The 13,992-nt window shown below is 43.7% G+C and overlaps 2 protein-coding genes across 3 annotated transcripts; both read left to right on the top strand.

The window, feature by feature from the left end:
- Positions 1-3,983, top strand: LOC117857582 (uncharacterized). The gene is made up of 10 exons (XM_034740328.2): positions 1-534; positions 629-815; positions 921-1,054; positions 1,149-1,261; positions 1,355-1,478; positions 1,793-1,942; positions 2,046-2,201; positions 2,732-2,811; positions 2,888-2,937; positions 3,379-3,983. The coding sequence occupies exons 1-10, from the start codon at positions 151-153 to the stop codon at positions 3,543-3,545; spliced, it is 1,545 nt and encodes a 514-aa protein (XP_034596219.1). The 5' UTR covers positions 1-150; the 3' UTR covers positions 3,546-3,983.
- A 3,313-nt stretch (positions 3,984-7,296) lies between these two features.
- Positions 7,297-13,661, top strand: LOC117857581 (nuclear matrix constituent protein 1b). 2 transcript variants are annotated; one of them, XM_034740327.2, is made up of 8 exons: positions 7,297-7,650; positions 8,925-9,134; positions 9,609-9,862; positions 10,061-10,331; positions 10,485-10,568; positions 10,656-12,364; positions 12,454-12,640; positions 13,161-13,661. In XM_034740327.2, the coding sequence occupies exons 1-8, from the start codon at positions 7,498-7,500 to the stop codon at positions 13,296-13,298; spliced, it is 3,006 nt and encodes a 1,001-aa protein (XP_034596218.1). In that variant the 5' UTR covers positions 7,297-7,497; the 3' UTR covers positions 13,299-13,661. The 2 variants fall into 2 exon arrangements, with proteins under 2 accessions (XP_034596218.1, XP_034596217.1); XM_034740326.2 differs by having other exon boundaries at positions 12,451-12,640.
- Positions 13,662-13,992: the final 331 nt, after the last annotated feature.

Below are 13,992 nucleotides of genomic sequence, written 5' to 3'. Positions count from 1 at the left end.
TGTGGACGAGCGCACGCGTCAGTAACTCAGCTGCAGATTCAGAGGAGTCCATCCTTTCTCGCAAGCTCCACCGAACTCCGACGAACCCCACCCAGTCCACCACTCAGGCTCGTCGGAAGCGACAAGCGATCACCTCACTTCCTCACCTCGATGATGCTTCCGCTCCGCCTCCTCCTCCTCCTCGTCATCGGCCTCCTCCCCGCGGCGGCGTGGGCCCTGGCGCCGCCCCGCTTCCCGGGGCCCCAACCCCGCGCGCGGCCGGGAGCTAATGGGATGGGGGGCTACGAGTACGAGACCCGGTACTTCCGGCAGCGGCTGGACCATTTCAGCTTTCCCGGGGTCGGGGATGAGGACGAGGAGACGGCGTTCTTCCAGCAGAGATACCTGGTGGGCCGCGGCGCCGGGTGGGCCGGCCCCGGCGGCCCCATCTTCTTCTACTGCGGCAACGAGGGCGACATCGCCTGGTTTGCCGCCAACTCCGGCCTCGTCTGGGAGGCCGCCCCGCGCTTCGCCGCCCTCGTCGTCTTCGCTGAGGCAATCATCCCCCCGCCGCCTCCCGTCTCGTATTCGTCTTCTGCTTCCTGTTCTTTTTTTTTTCAGAGCGTGTCGTTTCGCTTGTGTGCTGCAGCATCGTTACTACGGGGAGTCCATGCCGTTCGGGAGCAAAGCCAAGGCGTACAACAATTCCAAGTCCTTGGCGTATCTCACGGCCGAGCAGGCGATTGCCGACTTCGCTGTGCTGCTCACTGACCTCAAGAGGAACCTATCCGCAGAGGGCAGCCCCGTGGTGCTCTTTGGGGGTTCATACGGTGGAAGTAAGAGCTGCCTTGAACTATTGATTATATGATAGATGTAGTTACTGATCATCGTGTTTCAAAATTCATTTCTATGCTGCTACTGATACTGTTTATTGTGGGCAGTGCTGGCTGCTTGGATGAGACTCAAGTATCCACATATTGCTGTTGGGGCTCTCGCATCATCGGCTCCAATCTTGCAGTTTGAGGACATCGTCCCTTCTACCATATTCTATGATCTAGTGTCAGATGATTTTAGGGTTTGTATTTTGCATTGCCTTGTGCTTCTGTAATTTTTTGGACGAATATGAGTAATATGACACTAAATTTTGTTTCTGCATTATATGTGTTTAGAGGGAAAGTTTAAGCTGCTTTCAGACAATAAAAGACTCTTGGAAAGTATTAGATGACCAAGGAAACGGGCAAGATGGTCTTCTGAAACTAAGCAAAACTTTCCACCTTTGCCAGTGAGTCATCTTCCTATACCATTCACTCTTTTTTTTCTTTCTTTATACCGTGAGCTCTTTTGTAATAACAGTTAATTACAAAATTGTTGGCAGGACCCTGAAAACAAGCGGAGACCTTTCAGATTGGTTGAGCTCAGCATACAGTTATCTGGCCATGGTGGATTACCCAATTCCATCAGAATTTCTCATGCCTTTGCCAGCCAATCCTATTAAAGAAGTTAGTTCGTACACGCCAATTGCCATAGTTTGTATTGCACGTTTTCTGCGTATGCTTCACATCAAAACAATGCATAAATAATTAATCTTCAGTACAATTTCAAAATGTGTTGTTATTCAATTTTATTTTTATATTACTGTCCCAATAAGCTAATTATCACAAGTCAAGTTCCTCTAAAAAAATCACAACAAGTCAACAGAGGAATCGTGATCACCCTGTTTTTCTGTGTGCCACTGCTTACACTCTGTAAAATTATCTAGTTCTATTTCATTAATGCTGCCACTTCTTACTAGATTATCCTTTCTCTGTTTCAGGTGTGCAGAAATATCGACAGTCAACCTGAGGGTACTAGTATTCTGGAACGCATATATGCAGGAGTAAATGTATACTACAACTATACTGGCACTGTTGGCTGCTTTGATCTAAATGATGATCCCCATGGAATGGGTGGATGGGATTGGCAGGTCCTGAAACCACAGTTTTAAACTGTTTCTATGCATTGCATTTCTTTGATCTATGCTGAGGTACTATATTGTGCTGCTTATGGTTCATTCTTTGTTGAAACAGGCTTGTACTGAGATGGTAATGCCAATGTCTTACAGTGAAGACAGGAGCATGTATCCACCATATAAATTTGACTATGCTTCCTATGCTGAGAATTGCATCAAAAGTTATGGTGTCAGGCCAAGGCCTCGGTGGATTACTACAAATTTTGGTGGGCATGTAAGTTTGGTGTGTTCAGTAATTGCATCATTATCATGGAACAAATGGGTTGTTTTGATTACCCAGGTAGCTTCTTTAATAACAGATCCTTAATGAAAAAATATATGAATCTTTGTTTAAGAAAACATGTCTTCAATGAACATATTAAAAATATATGAATCTTTGTTTAAGAAAACATGTTTTCAATGAACATATTTTAAACCCTGATTAGGGTGTTCGTGGTCTTGGCCAACATACGCCTTTGGTGCCTTGAAGCACTTAAATATTTATTTAAGTGTCTTATTTAGTGTACAATGCAATCCATGCTCCTTATTTCAGCTTATTTAACTCCCATATTGTTGGCTTTTGAGTTGAGCTATACTATCATTTAATTGCATGAGAGATAAGTATGCACATGCACCTTATAGATATTTTATACACTGGTTCTGCTATGCAAGTGTTTATCGAAATATTATTTTTTGTTTTGGCTGAACATAATATAAATATGAGTTGAGAGACTTTGTCTACTGGATTTTCCTTTTCACTTCCAGAATATTACTACAGTCTTGGAAAAGTTTGGTAGTAACATCATATTCTTCAACGGACTTCTTGATCCGTGGAGTGGTGGAGGGTGAGCAAACATCACTTTGTCTTTTGATCTGAAGCCATTTCATTGGATTGAATTTTCTGTCATGTGAACATTGCAGTGTCCTGAAGAATATATCTGAGAGTGTCATTGCTATTGTGGCTCCATTAGGTACTGTGCTGTCCCCATTATACCTTCAGTACTTGTTTGTGCCCAATTTTACATTTGCAATTCTTAGTTTTAGACTGTTACAATAGTAGTGACACAACAGGATCAACCGATGTCTACCTTCAGTCCATGCATAATGCGATCTGATATTGCTCCATAGTTTAGTTTTAGAAGTTAGTAAGCAGTGCATAGAAAAACTGAAAAAGCAATTCAAACTGATAATAAGTATAGACATTACTTCTATACACTAGCTCTTCGTACAATTAAATTTTTATCGTGAAGAAGTAACTCGAACTGACAATGGCTGACTCACCAAGGAATTTTATCCAGAAAATATTTAAATGCCATAACCGGGGCATGTGCCATATCCGGCTTCCTCTCTCTATCGCACATCAAGTGTTGATCAATATTAAGAAGCCTGCAATGGTTTTGATTTGCACGCAGGAGCGCATCACATCGATTTGCGCCCGGCGACTTCAGACGACCCAGATTGGCTGGTAAGCCTGAGAGAATCTGAACTGAAGATCATATCTGGCTGGTTATCGGATTACTATGGGGCGAGAGGGGCACTTTTCCAGCCAGTGGCTGTCAAGGGCTCCTCTGCATCATAAGGAATTACGCTCGCCCAGATACAAATGCGTGATCTCAGAAATAAAGAAGGGCTCCATTTGCGTCGGTGCAAATGCTAACCACAGCCACTGAGCCACGGCAGCTGCTGCGTCATCATGGTCTAATGGAGAATGAAGATCTTGATGTTGGTCAGATGCTGGATATGCTCTTGCGTCTTGTGGTACATACCAAATTACCAATGATATGGTTCGCAGCGCTATCAGATGGCGCATGCATGCGCATGGGCTGGTGAGGTCACAAACGCACTGGATAATGTAATGACGCTTTCGCAATGGTGGTGGAGGTCGGGTACTGGGCTGAGCTGCCTGAGCATAGGTTGAATGTATGTGTCGTGCCACTGTCAACCAATAAGGGCACGTACAACCCACAGCCGACCCTCATCTTTTTGTTGCCACATCAGTTGAGGAGGTCTACGTGTACATCATTAAATGAAGAAAGAGAGCGGAGCCGGCGTCTCACTTCGTCGACGGCGCGGGCTCGTGCTCTGAAGCGAGTTGCTTGCTTTCGTCACGCGGTGTATGGCCCGCTGCGTTTCGTCGACGGCCCCGCGGATCCCTTGCGCAAGAGCAGAATTTTTCCTCCCGATGGTGGCAAAATCTTCAGCGCGCGCACCTTTTCTTCCCTCCGCAAAATCTCCCGTTTCAAGCACCTACAAAAATTACCGAAAACCTACATCAGTAGTACAAGCACCATGCTGCAAGAGCAGAAATAGGTGGCGGCGGCGGCGCGTGAGCGGCTTGATGCGGCGGCGGCGCTGGAGAGGACGGCCGCCGCGGCGCATGCACGGAAGGGCTCGGCATCAGCAGAAGGGCGCGGGCCACACGGTGGGTGCTCCCGATGGGAGATTTGGCTCAGCTGCTTCATTGATGTCCTTCACCAACGTAGCAGGTTCTTCACTGGCGCTGACACCTTCCTCAATCTTCAGATCCAGGTTGCTACCTGGTAACGCACCACTCCCAATTTCTGCTGAGATTGCTCATATATACTAGTGATGGCAGGGATTGCGATTATTTTTTCCTGGGACACAACTTGTAGATGTGTGTAGGCTGAGGGGAGGTTTGAATCTAACTCAATTAGAATGCAATGTTTTGAGCTTAGAAGAGGAATTTAATTCTGCAGATGTATAGTGCATAATTGTTTCCTGCTGACCATATTTTCTAAAATCGACTGAATATAGTGGAGCCAATGTTTTCTAAAATCGACTGAATATAGTGGAGCCAACCTGTAGTTGGACTTATTCAGAGAACCTGCCTCCTTTAGCTTGTCAGTTGTCACAGGATAAATTGCAGTGTGTACAGGAAGAAACATTAGAATTGTAGATGTTTTTCTATTTACAATTTTCCTGAGATTTACAACTGTGACTTATGCAGTAGTTTGATTAGCTTCAAAAATATAGTAAATGTTTGAGCAAGTACAGGAGTTTGTAAATGTGTCATCTATGTTTGATATCAGTCCATTTCAATAAATGATTGTTCAAGTGCGGCCTGCTAGCTTGTGGAGTTGTGGTCTTCTGTCCTTTTCATTGTACAAATGCAAAGGAAGGCAAAGATGGATTTATTTAAGCATATACGGCAGCGGGCAAAATCAGGATTAGTCCTATATTGTAATGGTAATGCGTTTTTACTATATCATATCATGAATTTGGAGTATCTATTGATATAAATATATAATATATTTATGCTTCTCTAAAACACTCATGCTTGAATATACCATGCATTCTCTCATTCGAGCACCAAAATGACTATAAAGATCGAATGTATACTTGATTACCAACTCTATGAATGAATTAAATAACTTGCAGACATCTAAATAGACGACTCACAATACGAGCTGTCTTTTTAACTGTCTGTGTGTGACATGACATAGTTCACAGACAACAGTGCATACCTCTTGAAAAATGGCGCCAGTGTGCGTTTGGCCCGGGCATGACGGGGACGTGGGAATAGAAAACGACGAGCCGCCAGGGGCCCGTGGGGCCGGAAGGGAGCCGTCAAAGTCAAAGCCCTCACCTCGGATGCGAGCCGCGAGCGGCCCGGGGCCACGCCACTCTCCGAAGCAGAGCAGCTGAGCGCTCTCTCTCTCTCTCTCTCTCTCGCATCCAGATACAGATAGCCACAGTCCAACCCAATCCACTCGGCTGTGGGCACCACCACAGACACACCGGCCAATTTGCTCGGCTCCTTTTTCCGCCATCACAGCTCAAACGCCGCGGGCGCCACGCCGAAACCCACCAGCACAACCAGCCAGTCCAGCCTGTCCAGCCTTGCGCTTCCGCCGCCCGTGCCGCCGGGCCCCACGTGCCCAGGCACCGACTTGTAGCTTCCAGGGGAAGCAGGCGTGCGCGAAGCAATTTTTCTATCGGTCCAAAGAGGCAGCAGTAAAGGCGAGCCTTTCCCGCAGCGGAGAGTTGGGCCGTTGGAGAAAGGACTTTTGAGACGCCACGCTTCTGTAAACCCCGGCTGTAGCTGACGTGCGGGCCACGAAACGCTGGACCCCGCGTGTCAGGCTTCTTCATTCAACGCACCTGTGCTGAGTAGGTTTGGCGCTTTTTCAAATGCTGCCGGAAAGATTTTCCTCATCGGATGCTTCTGTGGACCAAGACTACCAGAGTCGATGCTACAAAACGGGACCAACAGATCAACAGAAAAAAGGCCATTTTTTTTCACGAGGACTAGAGATTTATAAGTGGATCGAAAAATCGGAAAATCCAGTGATAACGCCAGTAGGCGGGAGCCCGGGAAGCGGGAACCATCCGTTTGTTGCTTTTGTTTTAGAACTGTTCTGGCTAAGCAAGGGCCACCAAATGTTTGTTTTTTCTATAATAAAAGAGCTACATGGCAGCTGAAATGCGAGCTGTTTTGAATTTTCTAGATACATAAATTTTGCTACATATTTAGACATACATACATTTAGATCCATATCAAACATTTTATATAAAAAAATTAAAACGGATAATAATTTGGGATGGAGAAAGTATGATTAAAGCCAGCATTGGCATGAATGAGCTTTGGGTCGAGCCTTATCTTAGGCTTTGGTAAGCTTGAGTTGGCCACACAATTATAAAATCTAGAAACTAAGTATGAAAGAGCATTGTCATTGACCAGAAATTTTAAACCTAAAAACAATTCAAAAGACCACATCAACAAAAACGGCGCTTCTTGGTTAGGATTGTTATTAAGGAAAAGTCAATACACGAAATGGAAAAGTAGAAATAGACTATGCTACCTTAAAGATGATGTTTAAGCATCATGTGTGCATTTCCTTTTATGTTCAAATATCCCAAGAAATCCCAATTCCTATAAAAACGAAAACGAAAACAAAGCAATGCACAGTGATTGTTTGCTGGTTCAAAGAACATTGCTTCTTCCAACGCCATAGCCTCATACCACAGCTGGTATAGCTTCTAAAGTGGAAACAAGTGCTTAAATAAAAAAAGGGAATAGTATCTTACCATACAAAAGATCACGCTATCAAACCATATCGCACAGTTCATCCCAGGTGGCATTGCCCCCACAAACAGAAATAAAACTAGAGAATCGCCGATTATCAATCCTCACCGGCTGTACAACAGCACGCCGGCTCCGTGCACCCGGTCCACGGAGCACAACACCCACCCGATTTCGATTCCCACTCGGGCCTCGTCCACCCATCGAGCCAAACCAAACCCTTTTTCTCCCTCCCTCCACCCCCCACCGAACCCGAGTAAAAACCCCGGAGTCGCAGGCGCAGCCGCACGAAAGGGGGCGAGGAAAAAAGCGAGAGAGAAAAAGAAAAGGAGGGGGCGAGAGAGGACGGTGGAGAGAGAGACCTCCACTCACCCCCGCCCGGAAAAGCAGTGAGCCCTCGCCGCGAGGAACGCGTGACCTCGCCGGGGTCGCGGGGCAGGCGGCGCCGACAGGATCTGGTAGGGTTCAGGCGGGCGGGACCCTCGCCATGGCGAGCCCGCGGTCGGCCGGCGCCGGCGGCGGCGTGGCGGGGGACGAGGCGATCTGGAGGAAGCTCCGCGAGGCCGGGTTCGACGAGGATGCCGTCAGGCGCCGGGACAAGGCGGCGCTTATTGGCTACATCTCGCGGCTTGAGTCCGAGGTAATATGTTGCGGCGGATGAGCCGGGTTTTTGGTTTCTTGGCTCGGTGGTGTGCGGTTCTTGGCTACCCGGAGTAGTCCTTGTCCTAGGGCGGGGTTCTTTTGTGGGGAGTTGAGTAGAATTATCGGGTCAAGAATTTGGGAAAGAAATGCCGAGAGTCTGTCGGCGGGGAGGGGAGGAAAGATTTCTTCTTCCTTTCTCTCTCCGCCTCGATTTTTTTTCGCGTTTCTTGGGTATTGCGGTGAGTATGTTCCAGATGAGTGGCCAAAGTTGATGAAAAGGGCCGTTTTCTTGTTGGTGATTGGTATTGCTGTATCCGGAATGGTACTTATTGCCATTGCAGTTTGGTTTCCTGGTTGTAATTGCTCAACTTAGCTGTTTTTCTTTGTGATTTCTGGGTTTCCTTTTTGTATCCACTTAGATATTCCGTGTAGCCCAGCTAATGTGCCAAGTGAGAGTTAAGTAGGATTGTTCCCATTGTTTCAAGCATGCTGCAACTGCAACAGTTGTTTGCGGGGTCAGTTCTTTTGCTGCCAAGGATGCGACAGAAGTTGAATACAAGAAATTGTTTTTTGGTAGCTTGACAAGATAGCAATGACTGCCATTTGCCGAAGCATCTTTTAGTTTACCAGTACCCGTTATAAATTATGCTGTTATGCTTAATGTTTTTTTTGCTGTGCATAATAGCATAATAGCTGTAAACAGCAAATCGTGCATCTTTTTTAAGGTTGGGCTTTGGTAGAGTACTTCCTGTATACTTTGTTACCTTGTTTTAGAGAGGTTGTATGAGTAAGTTTCTTTTGATGGGAAATAGCAAATTGCTGAGCTTTACCTCCTAGTCTATAGCACAAACAATGTACACGGTTATGGTGGATTTGCAACTCTACAAATTCTATGTTGTGAGCTCCTATACCTGGAGCCGATCATTTTCGCTCTGTTGACTGCTCAATGAGCTGTTTAAAACAATGAATTTGCCACAGTTATTGTGTTAGCATTTGCATTTATTTTCTGCATGGTAAATTCTCTTGCTATCATTACCATGTTTACGTTACAACCGAATACAATGTTGTTTTCCCATTGATACCGTGAATGTTCCTTGATCTGTGCCAGAGTAGTAATAATCTAGTGTCTTGTAGGTATGCTATATCGGTTACTGGTTGCTGTTGCTTACCCTTTAGAATTGCATGTTTTACTCTCTCGTTAAGACTTGCAACTTGTGTTTGCTATTAGTTTTTCAATTTTTATTTAAATTCTGCGAAAAATTCTTTCTGCAGATTTACGATTATCAGCACAATTTGGGGCTTATTTTATTGGAGCAGAAGGAGGTGACATCTAAATATGAGCAACTTAAAGCTGCTTCTGAGGCCACTGAGATCATGCTCAAGCGTGAACGAGCTGCCCAGCAGTCAGCTTTGGCTGAAACAAGGAAAAGGGAAGAGAACCTAAAAAAGAATTTATGCATTCAGAAAGAGTGTGTATCCAATGTAAGGTTCCATCTGAATTGTTCTACTATCTCAATCCTTTGCTTCCATGTGTGAAACATAAAAGATGTTCTCCATTGGTTTGTCAACATATAGACTGAACAATTGACAAAGGTGAAATATATGTTACTAGTAGAGAGTTAGTGTTGACAGGGATTTTCAAATTTTTATGAATGCTTAAGTATTTTAGGTGGATGTGCTCCCTTGATAATTTATATTAAGGCTTAATTATTCGAGGCTAGGAATAAACTTATCACCAAAATGGTAACAGGTGTATATGCTCATTACCTTGAAAAGTTATATGTGTACTCAATATGTGATGTAACATGTAAAGAAATTTTGTAGGATTTGAGCAAAAGATAACCCCCAATTTTTCTTGCTGCTTGATTTCCCTCAAATTAGAATTGCATGGGACTTCCGTATTGTACTCCATTTCACTCGTCTAACAGCTTAATCTCATATTGCTATTCAATGTAGCTTGAAAAGGCGCTACATGATATGCGTGGAGAAACAGCTGAGATAAAAGTTTCATATGAAGCCAAACTGGTGGAAGCCCTTCAAATGATAGATGCTGCACAGAAAAAGTTTGATGAAGCAGAAGAGAAACTTCTTGCTGCAAAATCCTTGGAAGCAGAGTCCATTCGGACTCACAATGCTTCACTGAGAAGCCTGCAAGACATTGAAGACCGTGAAGATCAGCTAAGAAGAGATAGAACTTCTTTTGAACTTGAGTATGTACTCAATTTTCTTGTGAAATTAAGTTGGCTTTCCCACCTGAAATGGTTTAATTTGAGTTCTATATCAATTTTATCTCTTATGGATTTAGTAATTTGTAAATTCGTGCAGTCTGATGTTTTTGTTAGAAATGATGATTTTGTTTGTGGAAATGTTTTTCCTTTGACTTATTTAAATCAAACATATTATTGCAGGAGTGCATCGAAGGAGAAAGAGATTAGCCTCCAGAGGAAATTATTGGATGATACCAAAAAAATTTTGCATGAAAAGGAGCAGGCATTGGTGAAAGAACAAGCACTTCTTAATCAGAGGGATGACAACATCCTTGAGAGGCTTGGCTACATAACACATTCAGAGAAAAGGTTGGAGGAGGAAAAGCTGAATCTTGAAGATGAAAGGAAGGCTCTCATGGAAGAAAAAAATAAGCTGGACCTGAAAATGCAGGCAATTATTTCTAGGGAAGAAGTATGTATTGTTTCCTTTCCTTCTTTTGTTAGCAGCAGAGTTTGGTTACTCAAATTGTGCCTATTGTACAGAAATTCCCTTCATTCTTTTATTAGCAGCAGTACTTTGTTACTGAAATTGTGCCTCTGACGCATAAAATGCTCTGTTTCGTAGGCTATAATTAAGAAGGAATCTGTACTTGACAAACGTGAAAGCGAACTATTGGTTTTGCAAGAGACAATTGCTAGCAAAGAAAGGGTATGATTTTCTAGTATCATTATAGTTGATGTTTGCATAGTTAACATCTTGCGTTCCACACTTCTTAATTGTCCTGATATGCTGTAGGCTGAAATAGAAAGACTGCACCAGGAGCAAGAAATTGACTTGGGGAGGAGGAGGAATGAATTCGACACCGAGATGGAGATTAAGCTCACTTCTTTCAAGGAAGAGATTGAAGCGAGGAAAACCTTGCTAGATCAGAGGGAAAGTGCCCTCAGTGAGCAGGAGGATGCAGTGGCACAAAGGGAACAAAATATCAACCTTAGGCTTGCCGAGTTATCAAACAAGGAAGAGTCTTTGGTGAAGAGATCAGATGAGTTAAAGGAAGAAGAGAGAAAGCTCTCCTCTCATAGAGACACGGTGCACAGCGAATTACAAAAAGAAAGGGAGGAAATTCAGAATATGAAATTGGATTTGGAGAAGGAAAAATCTTTCTTTGAAGAGGAGAAACGTGAAGCGATTCAAGCTCAGGAGAAACTACTAATAACCCAAAGTGAGAGAGAGGATTTGCTAATTTTGCAGATGAAACTTAAAGAAGAAATTGATAGTCTGAGAGCCCAAAAAGTTGAACTTATGGTTGACGCAGAAAGACTGCTAGCGGAGAAAGAAAGATTTGAGATTGAATGGGAGCTGATTGATGAGAAAAAGGACGAGCTACAAAAGGAAGCAGCCAGGATTGCTGAAGAGCGGAGAGTAATAGATGAGCATCTCAAGAATGAACTTGATGTCATCAAACAAGAGAAGGAAAATCTCCGTATTCAGTTCAAAAGTAGTGCAGAATCCCTCGCTTGTGAACATAAGGAGTTCATGAATAAGATGCAGCAAGAGCATGCTAGTTGGCTAAGCAGGATACAACAAGAAAGAGAAGATCTTAAGAGAGACATTGATATCCAGAGAACAGAGTTGATGAATTCTGCAAAGGCAAGGCAGATGGAAATAGAGTCATATTTAAGGGAAAAGGAAGAGGAGTTTGAGCAGAAAAAATCCAAGGAGCTTGAGTACATCAATTCTGAAAAGGAAACGATCAGCTCAAAATTGGAGCATGTCAGGATTGAATTGCAGAAACTTGAGGATGAGAGGAAAGAAGCTTTGCTGGAACGAGCGAGGAGAGAGCAAGAGCTGTCTGAAATAAAGAGCACTATAGATGCCCTTAACGAGCAACGAGAGAAGTTGCAAGAGCAAAGAAAACTTCTTCATTCAGATCGAGAAGCAATCACACAGCAAATCCAGCAGCTTAATGAATTAGAAGAGCTGAAGATTGAATCCGAGAACAATCAACTGTCTTTGAGACAGTGTGGGAGATCAAAACATGGTGATGTAGAAACCCAGAAAGAGAATGGTGTTCACCTGACTCCTGATGAGGATCAAAATGCTAGTCCCAAGAAGTGTTCATCACCAAAAGTCATTCTTGGAAAGAAATTAGAAGTGTCCCCCTCAGTTTCAACACCAATTTCATGGGTTCGAAAATGCGCTCAGGTGATATTCAAACGCTCTCCAGAAAAGAGTGCTGACCATGATAATGATAGATCTGCACATGCAACATTGGGAAATGTCAACGACTTCAGCTTAGTGGAAAATGGTGGATTATTTGCTTGTCAGCTGGAAAATGGTGCCGGAGAAGTACCACATGCTGTCGATGGTCTTAAAGTTGGGAAAAAGAGGCTTAATTATGCACTCTCTCATGATCAGAGTGAAAATTTAGAGCCCAAACGGAAGCACCAGAGGAGCAGTATTCTGACTCGGAAAGTGGTAGGAGGGGAAATTGATTCTAACGGGTATCCTCCCTTTACTCAATTGCTTCAGTTTTATGCTAAAATTTGGGAAGTTTTTCTTACAATGTATTTTTCGTGTCTAATGTCAGCAGTCCATCAGTTCTAGAAGAAAAATGCTCTAAGAATGAACATGACGCAGTCCTGGTTGGTTTATCTCGGAAGGGACTGCCTTATCCAAGAACAGGAGAAGTGGCTTCATCTGATGATGCACTCTTTGTGAATGGGAAACCAGATACTTCAGATATTCCTGATGATGAGCCTTCAGAGGAGATTTCAGTGGTAGTTTCTCAATGCTCATTTTATGTTTATGGTTAATGTTTTGCACCTTGTTTTTTTTAATAGAGTAATGCTGAGTTTGATAGTAGCTTGTGGGATTGTGGCATTCCACATTATTCTAATATTACATCTGTACGTATGCGAATGGAGATTTGTTTTTCTAGAAGGAATTCTTCTAATTCTCCACCTAACATGCTGATAAATAGTAAAAATCCTTATTAATGTCCTAGATATTGCTTGACCTATGGAAACCATGTATGGAAAATTGTACATTGTGATTATATAAAATTGGAGGCACTGGTAAAAGCGTCCGGTGTTCATAGTTATTATTAGGTTTGTGTTTGACTGTTAAATAATGAAATATGGAGTTGCTAAATTTCATAGCGGAATTTGTGCCAAATGAAGGTGTCGTGTTAGTAAAAGTTGTTGTGCATCTTTTTTATGCAGCATTTAGTCATATAGGGCACGCCTTCTGTAGCATTTTTTTTTTATCTGACTGGTTTGATACCTTTTGCCTTGCCAGTCTGCCGCTGAGGCATTAAATGGAGATGTTGCTGAGGACAAGGATGAACTTGATGAGGACTCTGATGATGAAGGTGAAGAGGAAGAGGAAGAGAAGGCATCTTCAGCGAAGAAGCTGTGGCGCTTTCTCATCACGTGATCTGATCACCTTCCCCGTATGATAAATAACACAGCTAACTGTAGGCTGACAGTTACCTGTCCAATGAGGATATGTGGTATTGCGAGCAGCGTCGCCTTAATCATCCGCTGTGATTGCCCTGCCTTTCGGTTTGTAGAGGTGGGACGTGGGGGAGGTACTTGTTTGGTTGTGTGCATGTAGTACTGGGAGCAGCGCGCTGTTTTGGATGGGCGCTGTAGCTTGTTTCTTTTTCTGTTCTTGTATCCCCAAGATGGCTTCGACGTGTAAAGTGTTTGATAGCTTCCAAGTTGGTGTAAAAATGATGGTGGGTCGTAGCAAACCCTGCATTGTCCAAAAAGCGTGCTTGTTTGAGCTGTTTCCGCAGAGTTGTGTCAAATTTGTGATTTCCAGACACTTTTCATGCTTGCGGCTCGCGTGAACGACATGCAAAGTGAACCGACCGTTGGGATTTGAAGTGAGCCAATTTGGACGGCAAATTCTCTGCATTTTCCACTTTCTTCACTTGTAGTACCTGCCTGCGTGCTGTAACGTATGTACTCCATCCATCCCCAAATTATAGGTGGATTTAATTTTTCTAAATTCATAAATTTTATTATGCATTTGTATATCGCAGGTGATTCCAGCGTCCTCCCTGATCCAGGTTCCATTGCACGCGGGTTCAGCAAAGCTGCCCGTGCTGGCAGCGTCGCAATGG

Source organism: Setaria viridis, chromosome 5, assembly GCF_005286985.2.
Source record: "Setaria viridis chromosome 5, Setaria_viridis_v4.0, whole genome shotgun sequence".
Classification (NCBI taxonomy): Eukaryota; Viridiplantae; Streptophyta; class Magnoliopsida; order Poales; family Poaceae; genus Setaria; species Setaria viridis.
Note: the sequence above shows the minus strand (reverse complement) of the source record. Positions and strands in the feature narration are given on the sequence as shown.